Source organism: Cydia amplana, chromosome 8 (assembly GCF_948474715.1).
Source record: "Cydia amplana chromosome 8, ilCydAmpl1.1, whole genome shotgun sequence".
Lineage (NCBI taxonomy): Eukaryota > Metazoa > Arthropoda > Insecta > Lepidoptera > Tortricidae > Cydia > Cydia amplana.
This window is the reverse complement of record NC_086076.1, coordinates 9,683,774-9,707,620: the sequence shown is the minus strand read 5'-3', so window position 1 is coordinate 9,707,620 and position 23,847 is coordinate 9,683,774. Positions and strand designations below refer to the sequence as shown.

The 23,847-nt window shown below is 35.8% G+C and overlaps 4 protein-coding genes across 4 annotated transcripts in view; 2 read left to right on the top strand and 2 right to left on the bottom strand.

Moving 5' to 3' along the window:
- The window catches only part of LOC134650183 (ATP-binding cassette sub-family G member 8), an 84,085-nt gene extending 77,295 nt beyond the window's left edge, over positions 1–6,790 (bottom strand). Inside the window, exon 1 of the mRNA XM_063505089.1 lies at positions 6,552–6,790. The gene's annotated coding sequence lies outside the window, so the exon portion shown is untranslated. The remainder of the gene's footprint in view (positions 1–6,551) is intronic.
- A 1,004-nt stretch (positions 6,791–7,794) lies between these two features.
- On the top strand, positions 7,795–14,750 carry LOC134650191 (ATP-binding cassette sub-family G member 5). The gene is made up of 12 exons (XM_063505108.1): positions 7,795–7,962; positions 8,917–9,034; positions 9,887–10,071; positions 10,399–10,543; positions 10,827–10,958; positions 11,209–11,349; positions 11,767–11,971; positions 12,056–12,173; positions 12,272–12,365; positions 12,752–12,890; positions 13,529–13,714; positions 14,260–14,750. Exons 1-12 carry the CDS (start codon positions 7,909–7,911, stop codon positions 14,660–14,662), a joined length of 1,920 nt encoding a protein of 639 aa, XP_063361178.1. The 5' UTR covers positions 7,795–7,908; the 3' UTR covers positions 14,663–14,750.
- A 1,490-nt stretch (positions 14,751–16,240) lies between these two features.
- LOC134650547 (uncharacterized) lies at positions 16,241–18,446 on the bottom strand. The gene is made up of 5 exons (XM_063505500.1): positions 18,126–18,446; positions 17,629–17,753; positions 17,090–17,302; positions 16,450–16,492; positions 16,241–16,347 (listed from the first exon to the last, which is right to left on the bottom strand). The coding sequence occupies exons 1-5, from the start codon at positions 18,220–18,222 to the stop codon at positions 16,244–16,246; spliced, it is 582 nt and encodes a 193-aa protein (XP_063361570.1). The 5' UTR covers positions 18,223–18,446; the 3' UTR covers positions 16,241–16,243.
- Positions 18,447–22,110: 3,664 nt separating this feature from the next.
- The window catches only part of LOC134650327 (5'-3' exoribonuclease 1), a 42,242-nt gene continuing 40,505 nt past the window's right edge, over positions 22,111–23,847 (top strand). The window contains exons 1-2 of the mRNA XM_063505288.1: positions 22,111–22,182; positions 22,304–22,594. Of these exons, the coding sequence (XP_063361358.1) occupies positions 22,520–22,594 (75 nt within the window). The 5' untranslated portion in view covers positions 22,111–22,182; positions 22,304–22,519. The remainder of the gene's footprint in view (positions 22,183–22,303; positions 22,595–23,847) is intronic.

The window sequence follows — 23,847 nt, the reverse complement described above, 5'->3', positions numbered from 1 at the left end:
TAAACTGGTAACTCTTAAGTCTAAGATAGCTACTAGCTATTCTATCTTCAAGTCCTTAAGTGGGAAAGATATCGCAAGTATAATAGACATGTTATAATTATTTACGATCCGTATGTTACATACGCCCCACTAATCACTGCGTACCCGCTCATTAGACAACACAATGTTTCGCAAACACTACCTGAGCTAACTCAATTGTAAGCTCACCACTTAATCTAGTTTAATGAATACTAGTCTACAAATGTTGAGCAAGGTCAATGTTTGCGAATTGTTATGGTAAGACAGTCTGAGGTAATATTTATTTAGTTACCGCGCACCTCTGCGTAAATCTAGGTCTTCTGTGTAAGGTGAAGAAATTATATTACTAAAGCGATAAGATTCTAACCACTTAGAAAACTAAGCATTATAATTTATAATACATGATTTTCTTAGTAGTTTGTTTAGTCGTTACAATTTATAACCATAGTTATAACGTCCGCCTTGGTTTTCCTACAGGAAGTTTAACTAATAAAGGCGTGTGGGTTTAATATCCGTCTTTTATAGCTTTTTGCGTAAGAAAGTTAAAATAAATAAATAAAACGACTTCACTATCGTAACTTATTATGTATTAAACGGTTTTTTATCAATTGGTAACATAATAATATTGGATGAATACTTGATACAAATCGTTTAAGAATTAAATTACTGAAAGTCAGACTAACATATGCGAACCACACGGAACAAGACCCTAAAATCTACAGTTAACGAAACGAGAACAATTTTATGGCGTCACAATTCATAACCTAAAAGAAGCGAGTGACCACAGGAGCGTGAGTAAGTTCAATGCTCCAGAGAACGTGATGACGGGTACCGTAATTCGAATGGATCCATAGACGTGTGTGAAATATTATGACTGACGTATTTTTGTTCTAATTTCGATCCACATAAATGGCAATATGTCTCAGTAATCGTTTTTTATTGGATTTGAAAATCTGCAATCGATTGGTTGGTTAGGCATAACTTGAGAATCGCATTGCAATTTGGAAAAATCTGGTTAACTGCATTCGTAGATTCGTAGACTCTTTTTAAAAATACCTAGGTATAAAACGGTAGGGCAAGTGTAGCCATTAATTTGTTTATTAAACATTTTGAATTTAATAACTTATAATAAGTTACACTGACACTAGAAAAACTACGAGTAGGTATACTTAATTATAGCGTATCAATATCAACTGAGACTCTATTTAGCTACACTATGGTTCAAATATTTAGACAAAACGAAGAGACGCCAATGTACAAAAAAAGTCTAAAAATATTATTTTCTACAAATTCACGGTCTGCGGGCGGGTCAAACATATTTAATTGGGCGCTACAGTAGCAAACAGACCGAGAACACGCTGCATATGAGCACTAAGAAGGCTTAATTAGACCATTCTCAGTCAGAGAATACAAAAAAAGATGCACGAGCGGTTAAAGACGAAAAGGTAATAGTATTTTATGCAACCGTTGTTTAAGAGAGGTCAAAAAAGGCGAGTGGCGTGAATAGCAATTTGAGGCGAAGCCGAAAATTGTTAATAAAGACGCCACGAGTATTTTTTGACTCAGTTAAACAACGTTGCATACAATACCTTTTCTACGACCAAGCACTTACTTTGAAATAAAATTGGAAATTTAACAAATATTTTTAATTCAAGAAGTAGCAAAAATGGAGGGTATGGGCGGGAAAAGAATGAATGAATGAATGAAATTTAAAAAAAAAACATGTCTATGGTTCACTTATTTGTCAGAGATGACATTTAAAATAAGGTTGGCAACACTGTATTTCATTCAATATTTTTTAAGTGGTCATTACACGAAGTATCGTAAAATCGCCAAAAAGATACTGCGTGTATGCACAAATTCTTTTTTGGGGAATAGACTAAAGACTTGTCTTGACAACTATAAGATAGGGTTTTAAAGGTGTGTGCACAACCCTTTAAATGACAAATAAAAGTACGGGAGTAGAAAAAAAATATTAATAGTCGATATATATTGTCGACAATGATTAGAAACAAAGCAATATCTCCATATTTTTTTCGTATATTCCAGTTACAAAGACGTCACTGGTTGGATTATAGGGTGCAAAATAAAATCTAAAATTAATTAGATGCACGTAGGCACTAATCACATATTTAGCATAAGCCACAAGCGTTAATTAACTATCAATTAAAATGCCTACTTATTTATTTCGCAAATCATTTACATATAAGTCAATGTGTTTACTAGTTTTACTAATTGGCTGATATTATAAAACTTCAGGTTCACATTACTACGGTATTGAGACACGTTTCTACAGCCTTACTTGAAACGTCACGGTTCATCGGAACCATGGTCTCGGCGGGGTCAGGTGTCTAAACGGCGTCAAGCCAATTAGACAGGCTAATGAGAAAACTTCATGAGCTGTACAGCTACCAATAAACAAGTGCCAGTTGCACCATCCGCACTTGACAGACTGATCAACATCACCCGGCGCGCCGTTTACTATGAAACTTTCCATACAATAAAATTTAGCGAACTCTTTAACGATGACAGTTTGGTGCAACAGACCCTTACTGCTTTAACATTTCATTGACCGAGCGTAGGTCTACGTTTCCGCTTAGGCTAAAATGCTTTCGTATGTCGGGCTATCCAGCTGTTCTCCAGACCTCGAATTTCTTAACTGATTCTTGTGAAACTTGGTAGGCAGGTTCAGGCATTGGTTATTTTTTTTTAATGACAGAGCTTAGCTTAGCTTAGCTTAGGGGGTTAGCAAAGGTCACAGAGCCTGATGAGCACTGATGGTCTATCTGTATGACTTATCGTTGCCAAGCCAGCTATCAACAGCGTTACAACAGGGTAGCTCCTGTCTCAAGTCTTAAACAAAACTATCTTTCAAATTCCATAAATATTCTAACATAACGGTAATATTCAATTGCAACGCAATAATAACAAAAAATGCTATAACGATGGAAGAAACTCATTGTCAAAATATAGCGTAGAACATGGCAGCAGTGTCTAATCATGACATGGTTGACTGGTTTTATGCTCATTGGTAAAAGGTCAAAAGACTCTCGCCTACACGATTAGCAACAGCTTAATCACTTAATCAGGGAACTTCAACAGATCTTGAATCACCATAGCAATTAAGCTTTATAGAATTACAAAACTTCATTACACGGAGCCATCGTTACATAGCGTACCCTCAAGTACGAGTACCCTCCACAATATGAGATTGTAACGTATTGCTTCATATGCGCGCTCGTGCTGATAATCCAGACTGAATATATTTAAGTCAATTTAGAATGTGATGTAGAATGTGATAATGAAGATTATAAATATTTCAGATGGGGCTGTTATGAAAGGTGTTTAGTAAATTAATGTATTGTGGGTGCTCACTGCTCATTGCAAAAACCTCTGCACATCTCTATACGTACGTAGGTAATATCTAATAGTATAGTACAGTCGCCATCAGATACATATATGGATAATAGAGCGGCCAAGGTGCTCACAAATATCTGAACACGCCTGTATTGTCAAGGCGTTAGAGTGCGTGTTTAAAAATTGCCTACCTACATGGCAGATTTTTATTTCGCTCCACTGACTTGGCTTCGAGGCTCTGAGTCACATCCTGAAGGAGTTCGTTAACTCGTATTGTCTTATTTTTGTCAATTCAGCGTATTTTCTGCAAAAGCAATTTTTTTGTAAGGTCAATAAACTTGTACGGTCAGGGTAGGGTTTGCACGACGGATCCGAAATGTATGGGAAGATCCGCGGATCCGGATCCAGATCCGGATAATTTCATACATTTCGGATCCGGATTGCAAACCCTAGGTCAGGGGTAATTAAACCACCCTTACAGTAAGTAGACGACGTGAAATTTAAGGTCACATTCCGATGGTGACTGCAGGTAGCTATATTTTTGCAACTTTACTGCTGCAGCGTTGAGGCAGACGATGTCCATTGATGTTACAGGATTTGATTGATGATGATAATTCCTTGCATTTTGCACTATTGTAAGTTCCTAATCTTGCAATCAACAATTTTATTTCCGATTTCAATGTCACGATCGCAACTTTGAATTGGTTATTTTATAGTTTTGTTTTTATTGTAAATGTGGCGGCATTTTCATTACATTTTAATGGGTAGTTCGTTGGTCGTTAATGATCAGTTTTATGATGAAGCAACTCATAAGTTTAGATTTCGACACAAAGATTATAGATTAAGATTAGTCATAAGTAATGTAAATATCAATTAAAATTCAATTGAAATATTATTGTTTACTGAAAAAAGATAACAAAAATAAAAGTTAACAGTAGGTAACATTAATATAGGTCTTGCTGTCAAGGAGCGACCTCTTCCAGAGAAAAACAACCCAACAAAAACATAAATGTGAAATGAAAGCCAAGTTCATTAGGTATTAAGAATATGTGTCGTTGTTGACCAGCCGACAAAAGAATTGAGATCTATATGGGTGCCAAGTTCTGTGCTGTGTAGAAAATCCTGAAATTATAAAGGATTTGTCTTGGCTAGTTTTTACGTATAGGCATATAGGTAAAATATATTTATCTATGTTATTTTTCAAAATTTTGGTTTGTTTTTAAAAACTAGCCAAGACAAATCCTTTATAATTTCAGGATTTTCTACACAGCACAGAACTTGGCACCCATATAGATCTCAATTCTTTTGTCGGCGGGTCAACAACGACACATATTCTTAATACCTATTGAACTTGGCTTTCATTTCACATTTATGTTTTTGTTGGGATATCATTACTTTTTGTACAGAAATTACTATAGTATTCATCATGAAAGCAGTTTGCCTAAGCTGAAAAGGAAACCCTCGCTAACGCGCGGTTAATTGTCAAAAAATTTCAGTTTTCGGATTTTTCCCTCTATATGCACCTAATAGTCTACCTTGATGACAAATATCAAGTTTCTAAGTCATCTAGAAGTGGGTTAGGTTTTTGGTCTATAAGCATTAATTATTTTTTTATCCATCGAAATATCAATAATTTCCAGTTTTCCGATTTTTCCCTCTATATGCACCTAATAGTCTACCTTGATGCCAAATATCAAGTTTCTAAGTCATCTAGAAGTGGGTTAGGTTTTTGGTCTATAAGTATTAATTTTTTTTTTTCCATCGAAATATCAATAATATCCAGTTTTCAGATTTTTCCCTCTATATGCACCTAATAGTCTACCTTGATGCCAAATATCAAGTTTCTAAGTCATCTAGAAGTGGGTTAAATTTTTGGTCTATTGTGCCATTTTCCACGTACTAAGTTGGCTTGCCAGAGTATAGTTTAGAAGTTTAAAATAGTAGTTTATGCAACAGTGATATAATAAGGGTTCTTAAAATTCAAGGGTCGAAGTTACAAAACGAGACGTAGTCGAGTTTTGTAAAAAAAGACCCTTGAATTTTAAGAACCAATTATGAGCTGTTGCATACATTACTTTTTCTATGACAGCTGTAGCAAAAAAAAAAAAAAAAAAGTTATTATTAAAAAAAAAGTTATTATTTAAAAAAAAAAAGTTATTATTAAAAAAAAAGTTATTATTAAAAAAAAAAAAGAGTTATTATTAAAAAAAAGAGTTATTATTAAAAAAAAGAGTTATTATTAAAAAAAAAGAGTTATTATTTAAAAAAAAAAGAGTTATTATTTAAAACAAATTGAGTTATTATTTAAAAAAAAAAAGAGTTATTATTGTAAATGAAAACATACCTCTTTCAATCAAGATGATCGGAACTTGTATCTTTAAAAAAAATAAAGCAGTTGTATTATACTCATAAGATGACTGCTAGCAGTCATCTTATGAGCCTATAGACAAAGCATTCAAATGACATTGCTTTAGATATCACTGTCAGTCATTTAATTGACACATTTAAGTGCTGGAGTAGAAAAAATACATAATGTTTTCATAGTGGGATCACCACATGTTGTTGGTGTTTTTGCATTACTCCTGACCCGTACCTTTTACTCGACTCGTTTTATTAATTCTGTACTTAATGTACCTACGTAAGATTTATAAATTACCCCCCATAATTATCGCTGGCCCGACGCTTTTAGCTTCCTGCAAGTCACGATTTGCAGCGCAAACTCATCAGTTAAACCGATATGACTCAGATGACCTACGACGGGGTCAATCGTACCTACTATAATCACTGCTTTTGATTTAACGGATGATTAATTTGGGGGTAAACAATCCTAAATGTGTTGAAAGTAAAGATAACATATACATACAAGAAAAATAGGTAATCGTTAGAAATTTCTTCTGAAGTAGTCAAAATGATAAATTGTTATTAAGAGAAAACTAAATCCACCTGTAACCGGTACCCATTAAAAATGTTTATTAATATTCAAAGTCAAAACACCCATAGATATAGAGTCGGACCAAGAAAAGTCTGCAGCAGATTTGATAGCCCCCGCAGTGCAAGTGTTTATTTATACGTCATAATTTCATAGAAGTTTGACGTTTAAAATAACACTTGCCCTGCGTGGCCTATCAAATCCGCTGCAGACTTTTCTTGGTCTGACTCTAACAGTGTCAACTTACCCAATAATAAGCCGAACGGTACTCCACAGAAATACAGAAACTTCACTGAAACCCACTTTACACACCGACCGGCCAAACATCCAAGCACTCAAACACGCCCAGAGTTTCTTTAAAAACTTTGAAAATAACCTTTCAGTTCAAGAATTCGTTAGTTTCGATTTTTAAAGATTGTTATTCTTTTACCATGCTGCCGTTTGCTGCGTCCGAGTTTGACTGAGCAGTCAGTGACACTGCGCATGGCGCCTTCCCTCTCTATCTAAGACTTAGTGTATGGGAGTGAGGGAGAAGAGTAATCATTGGAATTCATGGGTATAAGCTGGTCGGATATGTGTGGGCGTGCGATGGTAGTGTGGTGCAAGGAAAGGAGACAGAAAGCCTTATTGGCAACGGCGCATTGGAAATGTGCGGAAAATGAGGAGTTAAGGGGGAGCAACTCTTATCTTAGCCAATGTACAGTGATAACTCTTGAACTTTTATGAAATGTATGTAACTGTTTTATGATTATGTAGTGATAACTTCAATGACGGTGCAGCCATACCTAGCCCGTCTACCTCCACCCTGCACTAGCGCCATGTTTTTGTTGTTGCTCATTCTGTTTTTTTATAATTTTACATTTTTGATAATTAAACGTGAACTGACTAACACTGATTTAAACTTTCACGATTTTTACACATTATTAAATTGTACAACGGGACTTAATCGCGTATCTAAGTTTTAAGATTTACCTCCGACGTTTCGAGGACGGCGTTGTCCCCGTGGTCTCGGAGGTCTCCGTTGTACAATTTAATAATGTGAACTGACTAAAACTGCATTAGTAAATTTGTTAGAAATACTCATTCATCCACGTTAATTTTAAGAGGTGCGTTATTTTTATTTTATTATATACCTAGACATCTGCCTAGACTTCTCTGAAATCTTTATAGATGTGGCCGTATATACTTAGATACAAATTAAACACCCGTTTTTGTTGGTAAATTTTCTTAACACTGAATAAGTATAAAAATTTAACAACTGAAAAAATATTAAAATACCCTCACGGTAAAGAAAGCATGACTAGCAGTCACTTCCCCTTAACTAACTCGCCAAACTACTCTGTAGCAAAACCAACTTAGATTCAACCGAATACAGTCTAAAATCGCGTGTTTCCGCCATACTATAAAAATGAAGTACAGTTAGTGAACAGAAGTTAGTCACAGGTGTAACTGGCAACGTCGCTAACGAAAAGTTAACTTTGAAGTTAATCACATAAGGTTAGTTTGCCAATTCTTAACTAGGGTACGGGTGTGTTGCTTTAAAATGCATTTGTAAATGTTTTTCGATTATTTTAAGCTTTAATTTAACATTAAAGTGATATAAAATGGCTGGGGGGAACTATATGTTGCAGTTGTATAATGTGTTTCACTCAGGACAAGTAAGTTTGTTGAAATGTTATTTTAATTAACTTGATTAATTTTGTGTGTGTTGACTGTTGGTAGCCTTTCGTTTACAATGTGATACTTGATGTAAAATATAATTATGACACGGCTTAGTGGTTAATTCTAAATTATTGACAAGAAACGTGATTAACTTTGTTTTTATTTTTTTCAATTTACCTACAACTTAAACATAAAAAAGCAATAGGTACCTATATTATTTTTCATTTGTTCAATAACATAAATAATGTACTTAAGTAAATAAGTTGCTACTTTAAATTTACACTAACATTTTCAGGTTCTTACTTTACGACCGAATAATCGTTTTCTTACAAGGAATAGCTCGTTGATATCTTTTGTACGGGAGCGCGATAGTCACTCCACGGGATGCGCGCGGTAGAGGGTATTACGGCGCGATTCGGGAAATGATTTAGAGATTCACTAGATATGAAATAGTAAAGATATGTGACGTTCCACTGCAAAAGGTACCATTGCCCCGGCTGAATATTGGTGTGGCGTTAATAATAGCGTAAGCGCCAGCCGCCATAAGATACTTTTGCCGTGGAACTTCACATATCTTCACTATTTCATATCTAGTGAATCTCTAATTCATTTCCCGAATCGCGCCGATAGTTTGTTTTTATAGCAATGATATTTTAATTTTTACGTGTAACTATTCGCGAAAATTTCGGATACTTACTTAAATTGTATTTACAATTAAGTGTTATCTTGCCTATTCTGTTTCCACAGGAATAATACTTAGGTATTTTGAACAGGAGTAAAAAATATAAAGCTCTATTAATTTCCTTATCTTCACTTTTTGTGAGATTGTTTTGTTTGAATTTTTAAGTGTAATATTTTTTCTTGTATTATTTCTTGTTTTCTTGTATTTTTTTGTATTGTTTAAGAAATAGGTACTTATTTATATTATAAGTAATGTTTTTATATGTTAGGTCGAACCGGGCAGCTTATTCCAACGCATCACGGGCGGAGTGAAGACCGGCATCATCCTCAAGGATGTCTCCTTCACCACTCACAGCGGGGAAGTCACCGCGATACTTGGCTCCAAAGGTATTACTTAACTTGATGGCTGTAAGCAAGCGCTCTGGTGGCCTAGCGGTAAGAGCGTGCGACTTTCAATCCGGAGGTCGCGGGTTCAAACCCCGGCTCGTGCCAATAAGTTTTTCGGAAGTTATGTACAAAATATCATTTGATATTTACCAGTTGCTTTTCGGTGAAGGAAAACATCGTGAGGAAACCAGACTAATCCCAATAAGGCCTAGTTTCCCCTCTGGGTTGAAAGGTCAGATGGCAGACGCTTTTGTAAGGACTAGAGCCTACGTCAATTGTTGGGATTAGTTGTCAAGCGGGCCCCAGGCTCCCATGAGCCGTGGCAAAAATGCCGGGATAACGCGAGGAAGAAGATGGCTGTAAGCAAGAGTCCCAAAATAATACTGCTGACCTACTGCCACGTCTGCTGGAAAGGCGATCGCTACGGCATTACGGATTTAACCGCGATGTTCGGCTTGCCCGGGAGCTATGGCCCCTTTTGGCGCTTGAATAATACGGCGCTAACACTAAGGTGCCAAATGCTAGGTCCACACATAAATATTGACTGACACCAATAGCATGTACAGTCAGCTACAGAGAAAAGGTACCACCCCTGCATAGAAGTTTGTATGCAGGGGTGGTACCTTTTCTCTGCAGCTGACTGTACATATAGACTTGCATCCCAGCTTATGAGAATTATGTCTGAGAATCAAAGTCTAATAAGTCTAATGACAAACAGGTACCTACTTCTCTTATAGCAATTCTTATAATAACATTGTTTTCGAAAAGTTGAACAGAGTAGGAGATTTGTCCATTAAATACCCAATTAGGCTTTATTTTGTTCTTCAGAATTCAACTTCTTACTATTTTTAGGCAGCGGCAAACGCGCTCTCCTCGATGTTATCGCCCGACGAGTGGCCTCGAAAGGCCACATTCTTCTAGAAGGAATCCCTCTAGAAGAGGAACAGTTCAAGAGTTGCTGCGCTCTTGTCCGCCACTCGACAAGGCTGCTGCCCGGGCTTAGCGTTCAGCAAACTCTCGCTTTGTCGCTGACTAAGGTAAGGGCAGATCCTTTTAAGTGCCTCTAAAATAGAATCAGTTTATAAGCTGCTGCGCCCCGGCCCGCCATTCGACACTTTCTTCTTAATTCTTCAGAGTACCAACAACCCATATATCTATAACATAGGTACTTACATAGCGTGAAGTCGCTTTTGCACCAAACCGTCTGTCATCGTTACGTTCGCAAAGTTTTATGGGAGTTTCATAGTTTAGGTAGGTACTGCTGACTGCTGAGTGACGTTAATCAGTTCGCTAATTGTACTTGATGTAACGTCCCGGTACAGCTGCTTTGATGTAATTAGCCCTAAATTATTATTTTCTTCTAGGTTTCCGGATATTTAAAGTCCTCTAAAGTGAAGCAAGTCATGGCGGACTTGGCGTTATCGCAGGTGGCGCACAAATGCGTGACTACCCTTACAAAAAGCGAATACAGGCGACTGGTTATCGGCGTGCAACTCATTCGGGATCCATGTATGTGATGCACCCAGGTTGCACCCCTTTTACTTATTATTATTTTTATCAAGTGTCCTACAGTTAACCATGGGCAATGACACAAGAGGGAACGTACCAAGTCCACATTTACAGGATGTTGTCACCATAAACCTAAGTGGACTGGGCGGAATTATTGCACCATTTACAATAGCCCATTTGCGTATCGCAAATCTGTGTCTTTTTATCCACTTCAAGAAGAATAGTTCTGTAGGTATACTAGGTATTAATATCAACTGCAGCGTTCAATATGTCTACATTTCAGTGATACTGCTACTAGACGAACCGACATGGGACCTGGATCCCCTGAACACATACCTGGTGATCTCGATATTGTCTAACGCAGCCAAGAAATACTCCACAGCCATCATACTTACTATGGAGAAGCCGAGATCTGGTAAGAGTAGCTCAATTTTGACATTCAATGTAATGAACTAACTTAGGTACTTACCTGAACAACAACTATTGATAGGTACTTGATCACCAACATACTAAACATTAAATTATTACTGCACCCAAGTGACTACTGACTCCACTACAGCGAAATGCCTCCCACAACGATCTACTTTATGCTTCCTAGACTAATTTACGTGCGACTACCACATCAACAGTACCTACACTTAACATAAAATCCTTATTTGTTACAGACGTGTTTCCATTCTTGGATCGCGTGGTGTACCTGTGCCTGGGTGACGTGGTGTACGCTGGACCCACAAGAAACCTGCTCGACTACTTTGGCAGCATTGGCTTCCCTTGCCCGCAGCTCGAGAACCCACTCATGTATTATTGTAAGTAGCTGAAACAAAGGTTCAAGGAGATGTCAGAAGATACTTACGTTGAGTATTTAATAAAATCTTACCTTGTGTATGAAAAGGCCTAAATTATTTATTTGGAGAGGGTTTTCTGGACAACAGTTCTGTTTAGCTGTAAGAGAAGCTTGACAAAAAGTGTCGTGCTTGTGTTCAACTACATAAGGATGTACGTTAAATTCTACCTAGTTCCATGATTGTAGAATGGAGATGATGGGAGCATAAACTAGTCTCATCCTGTCACAAACTATCCTAAACTTCCCTGTAGATTGTAGAACACCGATACGATCGGAGGACTTATTCATTCTTCTTAACAGCATCCCTTTTGACTTTCATCTTCATCACATTTTCTTGAATATGTCTTTCAACTGTAGACTGGCGCCTTCTTTTTTTCAGTATGCCTATCAACTGTAGACAGGCGCTCTCGCGAACGCTTCATAGAGTCGAACCACCAAATCGCAGCCCTAGTCGAGAAGTTCAAACTGGAAGGCCAGGCCATCATGCAGGGCAACGTCAACGAGCACAGGATCATCAACCCTAATAAGATGCAGCTGGGATATGGCAAGCCTAGCGGCGCCAAGGTTATTTGGATGTTGTATGTGTAAGTATCTTCCTAAACATATCGTTATTGTCATAATATAGACGTACCTACTCACCTAATATTTTTTATTAATTTTATTTGCAGGAGAATGCTGGCTTCGATATTTAACTTGAAGAAAAACGGACTGAAGCAAATGTTCATGCGGCTGTTCTCGTTGCCTTTATATTTCTTAATATTATGGGCTTTCTACTTTGAAGCGAAGGTAAAATTGTAAATGCCGTTGACCTAATCTAAAAATCCGGTTCTAAGGACCAATTATTTAAAGTAAATAAAAATTACATGTTTGTATTGCTCTTGCAGGATTATCAAAGAGCCTTCATTACAAAGAGCGGACTAATATTCAACGCGATGGTTGGAACTTACTTCATCAGCATCATGAACACCATTTGTTTATGTAAGTTTTTTACTTTCGATGTTTTTCTATCCGTTATAAAAATGGCAAGATAAGATTCTTCTTGCGTAACTTAGTGTTCCGCAGGAATATATAGGATGTGATTGTCTGTCAGTTTTCTTTACTGTGACAGAACCTGTACGCTGATTCGCAATTTGATTTCTTACTCATTTAACCTTTTCCACGCCCGTGTCAAACACAAAAGCTGTCACTCAGACGCCACATCATTGAAGTGTCAAAACTGAAGTTGAACTTTATGTATATGCACGTAGGTCGATGTTGCTCTGTGGTCTGTGACCGATTAATCGGTATTTGACGTTGAACCTACGGTGCGGATATATCGGTCATTGGCGTCCAAATGGTTAAATGTTTACTATTAATGATTGCAGACGGCCCCTACAGGACTCGTTACTACCAGGAGTCTCAGGAAGGGCTGTATAGCGGGGCCAGCTTGCTGTTGTCCTGCAACCTGGTCTCCCTGCCTTTTTCCTTTATCAGCACTTTCGCGTCCGCTGCCATCATTTATCCGTAAGTAAATATAATCTTTTATGAAGCAATGAGAATGGTATAAGTATCTTCTGTTATGCCGGTCAAGTTACAAGCCATTTATAATAAAATAAAATAAAATAAATAAATAAAATAAATAAATATTATAGGACATTTTTTTACACAAATTGACTAAGCCCCACAGTAAGCTCAAGAAGGCTTGTGTTGTGGGTACTCAGACAACGGTATATATAATATACAAATTCTTAAATACATAGAAAACAACCATGACTCAGGAACAAATATCTGTGCTCATCACACAAATAAATGCCCTTACTGGGATTCGAACCCAGGACCGCGGCTTCACAGGCAGGGTCACTACCCACTAGGCCAGACCGGTCGTCAAAATACTGTGTACATAATGGCAACTTTCCAATGAATGCGATCAGATAAACAGATATTTGAGATATTGTTGACCAGTAACGAGCTCATGCTACAAACAAGGTAGCTACTTTTCTACATAAAGAAGGAACTATATTTTATTCATTCCTGTGCATACATGATCTTCTGTAACCCATGCCATGGTTAGCCATGGCGTTAAATGGTATGTGATACCTATTGTTTAGTGTGTTTGTGTCGGTATGTTGTTGTTAATCACTTCTTGTTTTTTCTGTGTTCAGTATTCTAGCCGACCTAACAGAAGGCTTGGACTACCTGTACTTCTCGCTCGTGCTGTGGTCGTGCTACGTGTACGCCGAGCAGCAAGCCATGGCGGTCATGATGTTCGTGCGCAACGGGCTAATCGCCGGCATCGTCAACGTTTACATCACGTGCGTCTACGTTATGCTGGCTAGCGGAGTGCTTAGGTAACATTTTATAAATTATATATAAACATACCTGGCGGCCTAGCCAAGGTGACGATCGCTATCGCTTCGTCATCGAATCGCTTTGTCTCTCTATCACTCTTCCATATTAGTGTGACAGTAACAGTTGCGTTTCGTTCGCTACGTAGCGTTTAGCGATTGGCATATTGTCTACGGGGCCTGGCCCGATGAGCAGACTCAAATTAATTTAGCTGGTGGGATATAAATAGGAACGCCGGGTCCGAGCGAACACCAATTCAGAAATTGGTAAGCACTTAATAAGTGGCCTATTATTGTATCGGAGGCAAGAATAGGTGAGGAATGCAATTCTATGCAAGTACAAGAGAATGTCGCCACGCCACGCCATCCAAATGGTACCTACCGTAATTTTCTCCTGGGTTTAACCCTGGTTCTATGAACATTTCTTCGTTACTGTATTGACTATTGAGCATCATTTATAAGCAGGTTCACATAATAGTACAGATACTTTAGGACAGTATAAATAAACACGGAATTTCGCTAAAAGATCATGATCTTTTTTTTTTCAGATCCTACAAAGGCTTCGAAGATTGGCTGTTTTACCTAACCTACATAACCCACACGCGCTACGCATCCATCTTCCTGCACCGGAACGTGTTCAAACAGCCACACTTCAACATCCTCCCCTATAGCGACTCGGAAAACTGCACGGCCATCACCAACCTCATCCAAACCTCTTCCAGTTTGAACACGAACTCAAATGCGAACTGTCGATATGCTAGCGGAAAAGCATTCCTAGCAGAAAGGTTCACGTCGAGGAGTTTTACCGGAGATATTTATCAAACAGGAGATATGAACATGGAATTCAATTTGGGAATCAGTTTTGCTTTCAGTGTTGGCATTATGCTGCTGAATAAGTTTTTGTATTTGATGCCGTTGCCTAGCTATATTAAAGATAAGTTTAGAGAATGATTTTATATTTATATAATGTAAGTATTAATATTATGATAATTTTATCCGTCCAATTATATTGTTATGTGATTAATTAAATTGTATGAATTGAATCTTTGTTGATTTAAATCCCGCATTAGGTACCTATTTATTTTATTGCCAGTTATTTTAACAAATTCGCTGTTACCTAATCTTAATTTTTAAGTTATTGGGAATAAAAAAAAACTTGAGGCCACGATACAATGTCTATTTCTATAAGAAAAAAATCCTAAATTAAATCTTATTATAAATTACGTCCGTAAATAAAAATAGCCAGTTACACACAAACATAAATTACAGTAAAACCATGCTAATCTGGACATGCAAAAATACACATTTGCTGGATTATCAAGTACCTTTATTGTTTTCTTGCTTTTTCATACTCTCGCCAGATGAAATTACCTACTCCGTTCCGCGCGGCTCGCGTTCGTCCTAATTACAATGATCAACGGATTATCGGGACTCCAGATTAGTTAGGCACTACTGTAGTCACTAGTAAGTACTACTTCAAAACGTTTGAGTGAAATGAATGTAAGTACTATAATTTAAATAAAATTTTAAAATAATGGTAGTCTTAAAAAACCCGAGCAGGGCAACTGACTCACTTCGCAAAAGTATAGTACATAAATAATAGTATTTTGTATGACAAAAAAGTAGCATCTCCACCATATAGGTACATGAACGTCTACTGCAAATTTTACTGTTCTCCATAAATCTCGAATAATTAGTAAAAAAAAATATAGGTTTAGAATAGTCTGTTTAGTATTTTCGGATTCGAATGAGATTTTAATTTAAAAAAAAACAATAATAATGGCCAGTTTTAGTTTAGGAGCGTAAAAAAGCTTTCAGGTTTCTATGTATTTTACAAGAATAATCAGAAAGTAAGAAATATCAAATATTCAGTACCTAGGTAAGTACAGCAGTAGAAATGTTAAGAATACAAATTACAACGTCGTAAATATTTATACCTACTAGTAGTGTGTCAGTTTTTATTAATATTTTAGTTCACTGCTACTTACACATAAATAATATTGTTTGCTTAATTTTATTTTCTTGGTAAAAACATGATCCAAGTGTTTTTGAATAAGTATTGTTACAACAATCAGCAAAAAATAAATAAAAATTTGACTCACCCATATAATTTTTCTGAATACTATGTTTAATCATCTTTACATCAATGATCAATCATTATCAAAGTGTCACTTAACCTGTAAAGATGAAAAATATAAAAGAAATCATTTGAAAAGATCTCAGATGGTAATGCTTTTAGATAATCATCTGATGTCATGTGTGATAATATTATGGATTTCAATCCTACTTTTCATCTATAGTTACTTTTAAAACACCTTATTGACCCTTTGGCTGCCAAAGACGTCAACTGATAAACGCGACTACAGCCTTCGTGCATTCCGTCAAGTTTCCTGATGACGCGCCGCTATAGGCGTGGCGTTGAAAGGGTTAAATTAAAACTAGCACTTATGTGGTGTACACTCAATATTTGCTAGGTAACAATGTCTGCATGGTCAGTAGCTAACTTGATAAGTTGAGTTTTCTCATCTCATCTCATCCAAGTGTGAACTCGTCCATTCCCTTAGGGTATGACGTGTATATCACTGTGGTCTCAGTCTGTGTTTCATTGTCGTTCTCGGCCTGGTCCGGTATTCCATCTGAGAAGAAATAATTTTAAATAAACATGAGCAACAAATAATTTAAATAGTGATAACTACAATATCTTGAATGTGTTTTACATTCTGTAAAAATTGTCTTACCTTCATACAGTACTATTGTTTTGTTAATTTTCTGAATTGTTACCTGTAAAAATTAAATTATCAGGATTAAGTATTCATAAGGTTCTAAATATAAGGTTCTATATATAATATGTTCTATGTATGGTTATACATGTATAAAAAAACCGGCCAAGTGCGAGTTGGACTCGCGCACGGAGGGTTCCGCACCATCAACAAAAAATAGAGCAAAAAAATCGTGTTTGTTGTATGGGAGCCCCCCTTAAATATTTATTTTATTTTTAGTATTTGTTGTTATAGCGGCAACAGAGATACATCATTTGTGAAAATTTCAACTGTCTAGCTATCATGGTTCATGAGATACAGCCTGGTGACAGACGGACATACGGACGGACAGCGAAGTCTTAGTCCCCTTAGTCTTAGGTTCCGTTTTTTACCCTTTGAGTATGGAACCCTAAAAATGTGTTGTACATATTAATGTGGATTAGCTATCCAGATAAAAAAAAACTTGACACCAAGCTAAGCAAAAACATTGTCATGCTAAAATGTGTTTTATGACAATGTTAAGTTTTACAAATTTAATTGTTTTCCATTCTTTCCAAGCATAACAGTAATTAGATGTGTTGACTCTGCAATCCCGAAATTTAAACTAAAGTTGACTTACAGGAGACAGTACAATCTCTCTATATTTCTTCAAATAGAGTTTCAACGGTTCCACATAGTTGTCAAAGCCCAGTGTATTCATAGCAAACAGGACATCTTCTCCATTGATGGTCTTCCTCTTCTCAACCTGGCACCGGTCACTGGCCTCACTAGTGACAAATGAAATGAACTCGGAGATGCATTCTTGAACACATTCCCGGGCATCTTTAGCTATCTGAAATATAATTGAAACAATTCTTTGTTGTTAAACCCTGTTTAAATGGATATGTCAAAGCAATTAAAAATGCTCAGAACAGTAATAGATATAACATAAAAAGCCTTTATTTCATTGTTTACAAATGTTTGCCAATAGCCGTGTCCACACAGAACAATATGCTCGCTCTGTGTGGTCGCTATTGAACATATTTTTTAAGTTGTTTAGTACCAGCTACTACTCAAAGTGCAAAATGTATGAACAGATTTGGGTGAAATTAGGCACACTAATTTTAAAATTTAATCTATAACCTTTGTCTCAGATTCTAGACTATTTGAAAACATTACCTTTCCATTTTCCGGAATGGCCCTCTTCATAATCTTGGCAATGTTGGCTATGGGTAGAAATCTGTCCTGCTCCCTAAGTGGTGCATGTTTGCCCATGCAAGAGTCAGAATTATTCTCTTCTTGATCTGAAACAGGAACAATATACTAAGGGTCAGTTGCACCAAACTGTTTGTATCATTAAAGAGTTTGCTAAATTTTTTTGTATGGAAAGTTTCATGTAATTCGCCGCGGCGCGCTGCATGACGTTGATCAGTCTGTCAAATGTGGATGGTGCAACTGGCCCTTAATGTATGTAATAAACCATGATAAACGCCTTAATGGCTTACCCCCATTATGGAGTAGTAACAATACAATTTCAAGTGTCAGATAATAGCTAATACTTTTAAGGAAGATTACGCATATTAACACAGTGAAGTTGAATAAACAGATGCATTATATTTATCAATAAACTCATTAACATACACTTGCTATTGTTATAATTAGTAGGAAGCGCTTACCGAGTACATCGTCTGAATTAACAACGTAAGTCTCCTCATCAACCAAGAAGCCTCCATCTAATCGGACAAGCTCATTACCGAGTTCGTCGCCCTCCATGTTCACATAAAATTATGCAGAGGTTAGACCCAAAACATCAACACCGCTGGTGCTATGCCGTCGATCAAACTGCAGAACAGAAGCAGCCAAAGATTATCCCACGGCGGCTGAGATAGCACTTCAATTAGAGGCTCTACCCCAAACATAACCGATTAAAAGAATTTACTCGAAAACTGTGACTCGACGCAACGCAGAACGCACGGCACAAGCACAACCTAAACAATTGAGTGACAGTTGTTTGACGTTTGACAGCATGAATTTGACGGTTTCCAGGTGTATTTTACTAGGACAACATAGTTCTTTGTCCAAGTTAGACTGATATTTTCGGTCTCCTAGCCTCTGTGCGGCTGGCTCTAGTCGATAGTGACCGTGCCGTGCCTACAAAGCAGGAGATCTCGAGATTGAATCCCAGGCACTTAGATATGTGGTTTTTTTTTAAGTTTGATTCGGTCTCCGGTAGAAAAAACAAAAGAAAAATACTCTCTATACATGCTATCAAAATCGTTGCAGATTGTTCTTGGTCTAACTCTACTTCTAAAGGGGAGGCCTAACGGAGATTGTATTTTAACTTAATATTGTTTATTTTTAAGAAGAAAAATGATAAGAAATAAATAAAATAAAAAATTTGGTTTACATTGTTGGCAACATTTGTCTTATCCCTGCCACACCGACCACAGATTAATATAATTTCTAAAAAAAAGTGCTCAGTCAATCAAGAACATGTCAAGAACTGTCACGATTTCACATTTTTTATTTAGTTTCATATGATTTTACTGGCTTCTCCATTCATGGCAACGTTGAAACCGCAAAATCATTAATAACTATTTAGAAGATATAATAGTAGTTTATGCAACAGTGATATAATAAGGGTTCTTAAAATTCAAGGGTCGAAGTTACAAAACGAGACGTAGTCGAGTTTTGTAAAAAAAGACCCGAGAATTTTAAGAACCAATTATGAGCTGTTGCATACATTACTTTTTCTATGACAGCTGCAGCAATAAAAAAAAAAAAAAAAGTTATTATTAAAAAAAAAAGTTATTATTAAAAAAAAAGAGTTATTATTAAAAAAAAAAAAGAGTTATTATTAAAAAAAAGAGTTATTATTTAAAAAAAATTGAGTTATTATTTAAAAAAAAAAAGAGTTATTATTGTAAATGAAAACATACCTCTTTCAATCAAGATGATCGGAACTTGTATCTTTAAAAAAAATAAAGCAGTTGTATTATACTCATAAGATGACTGCTAGCAGTCATCTTATGAGCCTATAGACAAAGCATTCAAATGACATTGCTTTAGATATCACTGTCAGTCATTTAATTGACACATTTAAGTGCTGGAGTAGAAAAAAGTATATTCGGTACAGAGTGAGTATCTTTTCCAAGTTCCAACCAGTATACCAGTTCTCAGTATATATAAGTTACTCTATGGCAGTGTTGCCAGATCGTACCTTTTAGTACGGTTTTACGTACTATTTTTTGACCTTGCGTACCTTTTTTGTACGCAGCGTACATCGTACTAAAACCGTACCTTTTGATGTACAATTGTTTATCAACTTTTTTTTTTCGTTATATTGGTTCAGGATGGTTTGTTCAGGGCAAAATATCTAATCTGACAACAATAGCCACCATAAAAAAGTACCATGTACTATAGAAAATACACGTTTCTTTAGTTGCAGTCGGCAGTTGTGTCTTTCTTACCTGTGCTTTGCTAATAGTAATAGTAATAAAGTCCGTCAACCAAATCTTGTCAGTAGTAAAAGGCGGCAAATTTGAAAAATCGCGGGTTAGCAACACTGTGTTCGAATAATTCCAAAATGCGTGTCATCTGTGTTTTATCTGTGGAATGTGGATCGTGAACGACAGCCGTCACCTTATTTGTTTTCATTTGGTTTTCATTCTGAATCGTTTCTGTTTCAAGAGATATTTCTGCTGTCACCATTAAATACCAATACATTAAATAAGAATAAGCAAAGCTAAGGGGCCTACAATGTACAATCATGCTCGTTGATGGTAAACATTACTAAAAATTGAGGTTATGACAAGTACATACTGGAAGAACTCTTTCGAACTTTTAAGATTATGTTCAGTTTTTTTGTTTTAGGGTTAAAAGGCATAAATAAAATTAAAACGTATGCCTAAATCTATCCAACAAGACCATAAATTGTGTCCTGGAAACCGTCCATAGGCCCACATGTCTAATATTTTCAGCAATCAGTTGTGACTATTTACAAAGATGCAATAGAATACTACGGAGTATTATGCTTGGTTGAAGTGACCCGGTAACATTGGTAACTTCATTATATTTTTTCAATTAATGACCTGAATTATAGTGTAAGCTCAATCAGTTGTTTTATTTTTAATATGTAATCCTATTGTACAATATATACCAATCAAAAAAATTACACAGGTATGTCATATTCATCCAGAAGAGTACACTAATTTACATTAACAAGTGGCATATTATATTGTAAATAACAAATATATGCACTATCTAATTATCTGCATTTTGATATGATTTTATTTTAGTAAACTTAGAAGACATAGATTGTTTTAATATCGCTTTTAAATTGTCCGTCCGTTTCAAATTTTTTCAATAAACCGCGAGTGACAATTTGAATTGACGTAAAGTCTATTTTTTTATTCGGTAGACTGAAATGACAGTTAATAGTATGAAATGACATTTCATGTTCATACAATTAGCTGTCATTTCAGTCTACCGAATAAAAAAATAGACTTTACGCAGGGCGCGCTCAGCGGAAAAAAAAAATCTTTTGGTTCGATGTACATTGCTGCTTTTCTTAGCGCAATACTGCTCTTTGAGTGTTGCCCTACTTTAGTTTGCTTTACATTGCTACTGACAAGATTTGGTTGACGGACTATATCGTTTATTGCAAACCATGGTACAATAGAATAGATGTTACAATGGAAAAAGATGACATGGCACCCTGATAGATTATTGGCAATTATCCATAAAACTACATTAAATAATTTATGTGTAATATTATTCATATTGCTTTGTGATTGCTTCTAATGCAGTTGCTCGAGGAATAATAAAAACGCTAAAACAAGTTAAAAAAATGATAAAGAATTTGTTCTCGGGCTGTCAGGTACCTAAATCCTACTTTTATTATTAAAAAGGGAAGTTACATAATTATTGTTACTTATCTGCCAACTTGTTTATCTTACCAATCTTATTCAAATGCATTTCTTTTTAATTTATATACTTATGTACATTTGCATATCCAGTAGAAAGTTACTTATACTTGGTCAAGCAGATCTTGTCAGTAGAAAAAGGCGGCAAATTTGAAAAATGTAGGCGCGAATGGATATCGTCTCATAGAAAATTTGAATTGCGCGCCTTTTTTTACTGACAAGATTTTCTTGACCAGCTATAGTCATCTGAGTGTATTTCGTTTTATTTGGCATTATTATCCAGATTACAAAACTCAGGTAGTCAAAATTCAGCCAGCCATTTATAGCCGGTCAAACAACTTAGTCAGTATAAAATGGCGCGAAATTTAAGTTTTCTATTGGATCATAACCCTTCGCACCATTTTTTTTTTAGATTTGCCGCTTTTTTCAACTGACGGAAATGGCTTGACAAATTTTATTTTTCATGTACCTATATCAATGTAAACAAAATTGGTTAACTATGACGTGTATACTACACTTATAGTTGGTCAAGCCAATTTGTCAGTCAGTAACAATCAGGAAAACTATACTCATCCACCCACCATACCCCCCACCCACATAGAAATATTGTTTCTCTAAGAAAATTTTACTAATAAAAAAAACCGTACCTTTTTTATCAAAATCGTACCTTTTTTGACGTACGACTGTACATAAGCTGGAAGCGCTCTGGCAACACTGCTCTATGGTTCCAACCATCAAAACCATCCAATCCAACCAAATACCCTAAAATTAACCAAGCCAGTTTTTCAACACGGCATAATCAATCAATGTAATATTAGCGTATACTATACTCAGTGTTCGACAGTTTATTCATTGATTCTTTTAAGAATCTCATATATTTAGGTATACAGTTTTAAACAAAATAACTGTATGTACTGTTTGCATTTCAGGTCAGCGACTTTGATTGCTGTGGACTAGATTTTTGGCCGAAAACACCTGAATATCTATTCTACATAAACTGCAAGGGCTATCAAAAAGAACCTGGAAGTCTATTGCTGCAGCTGTGCCAATTTAAATATGTGTTATATAGGTTATACCTCTTGAATCACTATATCAACACAAACTACATAAGCAAAAAGATTTTTTTCTGATAATAACCTATCACCATGGGAGTTCCTAAGTTCTTCAGGTATACCAGTGAGAGGTATCCCTGCCTCAATGAGCTTGTCAAACAATATCAGGTGAGATTTAATTTAATTATTGTTTATAATAGTGCTCATAAACATGAGTTGTCCTTATCTTATTGTTGTAAAAAATAGTATACACTAATAATCACAAGATACTATTTATAGGTAATTTAAGTAGCAGTATGTAATATATTTCAACTTTTTGGTAGGATTTTGATATTAAATGACCACCGCAAGCAGCAAATTAAAATCTTATGGGACAATTATGAATACAAATGTAATTCTAATAATTAATAATTACTAAAATCTAATTGTTTCTCCTATAAGAGAAGCAGTAGAATGCCATATGCTGCCAAGAAATGTACATGTGTACATAAAAATATCATTCTATAAATTTATTGGCTTGTATTACTACTTTTACTTGCATAGCAAAATGAAAACAACAACTACTATTCTTAAGCATTTATTTTTAGTACAAGGTGCTAACACTATAATTGGCTACTTTCCTACTAGTCAAATCAGCTCCATTTTTAGAACTGCCAAAACAAATTGCTAATATGGAATTTATATGAAAACATGTAGTGACGTCTCGGTCAACTCGCCTACTTTTTATATTTCAATCCAATTTATTAAATATAAATTGTGTTTAAAAATAACTGCTATCTATGTTATTCTAATAATTATCTGGTGTTTTATTTCGTGCACAGTGAGAAATAATTTATTTTAAGTAGAGGAAAGTACCCAATTACAAAGACATGCTATACTACTAGTATTATATGATCTGTGGCTATACTAAGTGCCCAGTTGCTGAGGGGAATGGGAACACCTACATTTATTTTATGCTAACTTTTTATTTGTTACATGTCACTATTACAACAGAAAATTACTTTGAAATGTCTCAATTTTAGTTGCGGATTACCGTCGCACGTGTATCGTACAACGTTTTACAGCACATATGGCACTTTAAACTTTCGACACATGCACGCAAAGTGCTCTTTTCCGCACTAGTTCGGGAAAGTAGCACCATATGTACTGTAAAAGTTATTTATGAATGAAAGTGGATCATGCTTTAGATTCTCCCTTTGTCATTCTGGCGGAATATACCTTGAACATTGGACATTCATTCTAAAATGTTCCCGCTTTAGTCCTTGTAATATGCTTTTATTATTATTATTAAAGCCTTTCTTATACGATCTGTTAACATTTCATTTAACCATTATATGTGTATATATATTTCTACATGCATGTTCGTAAGGTCTTTTTGACCTAGGCCTCTTCCGAATCGCCTTTTTTTAATATATTTAAGT

What these genes read in the sequence shown, in the direction of transcription:
- LOC134650547 (XM_063505500.1), bottom strand. Translation starts at nt 18,222, where the DNA reads ATGGAGGGCGACGAACTCGGTAATGAGCTTGTCCGATTAGATGGAGGC. An exon ending in TAATTCAGACGATGTACTCG is followed by an intron (nt 17,754 to 18,125) that starts GTAAGCGCTTCC and finishes TTCCTGTTTCAG; the next exon opens with ATCAAGAAGAGAATAATTCT. An exon ending in GAGAGATTGTACTGTCTCCT is followed by an intron (nt 16,493 to 17,089) that starts GTAAGTCAACTT and finishes TAATTTTTACAG; the next exon opens with GTAACAATTCAGAAAATTAA.
- LOC134650191 (XM_063505108.1), top strand. Translation starts at nt 7,909, where the DNA reads ATGGCTGGGGGGAACTATATGTTGCAGTTGTATAATGTGTTTCACTCA. An exon ending in CATGAACACCATTTGTTTAT is followed by an intron (nt 12,366 to 12,751) that starts GTAAGTTTTTTA and finishes TAATGATTGCAG; the next exon opens with ACGGCCCCTACAGGACTCGT. An exon ending in TCCGCTGCCATCATTTATCC is followed by an intron (nt 12,891 to 13,528) that starts GTAAGTAAATAT and finishes TTCTGTGTTCAG; the next exon opens with TATTCTAGCCGACCTAACAG.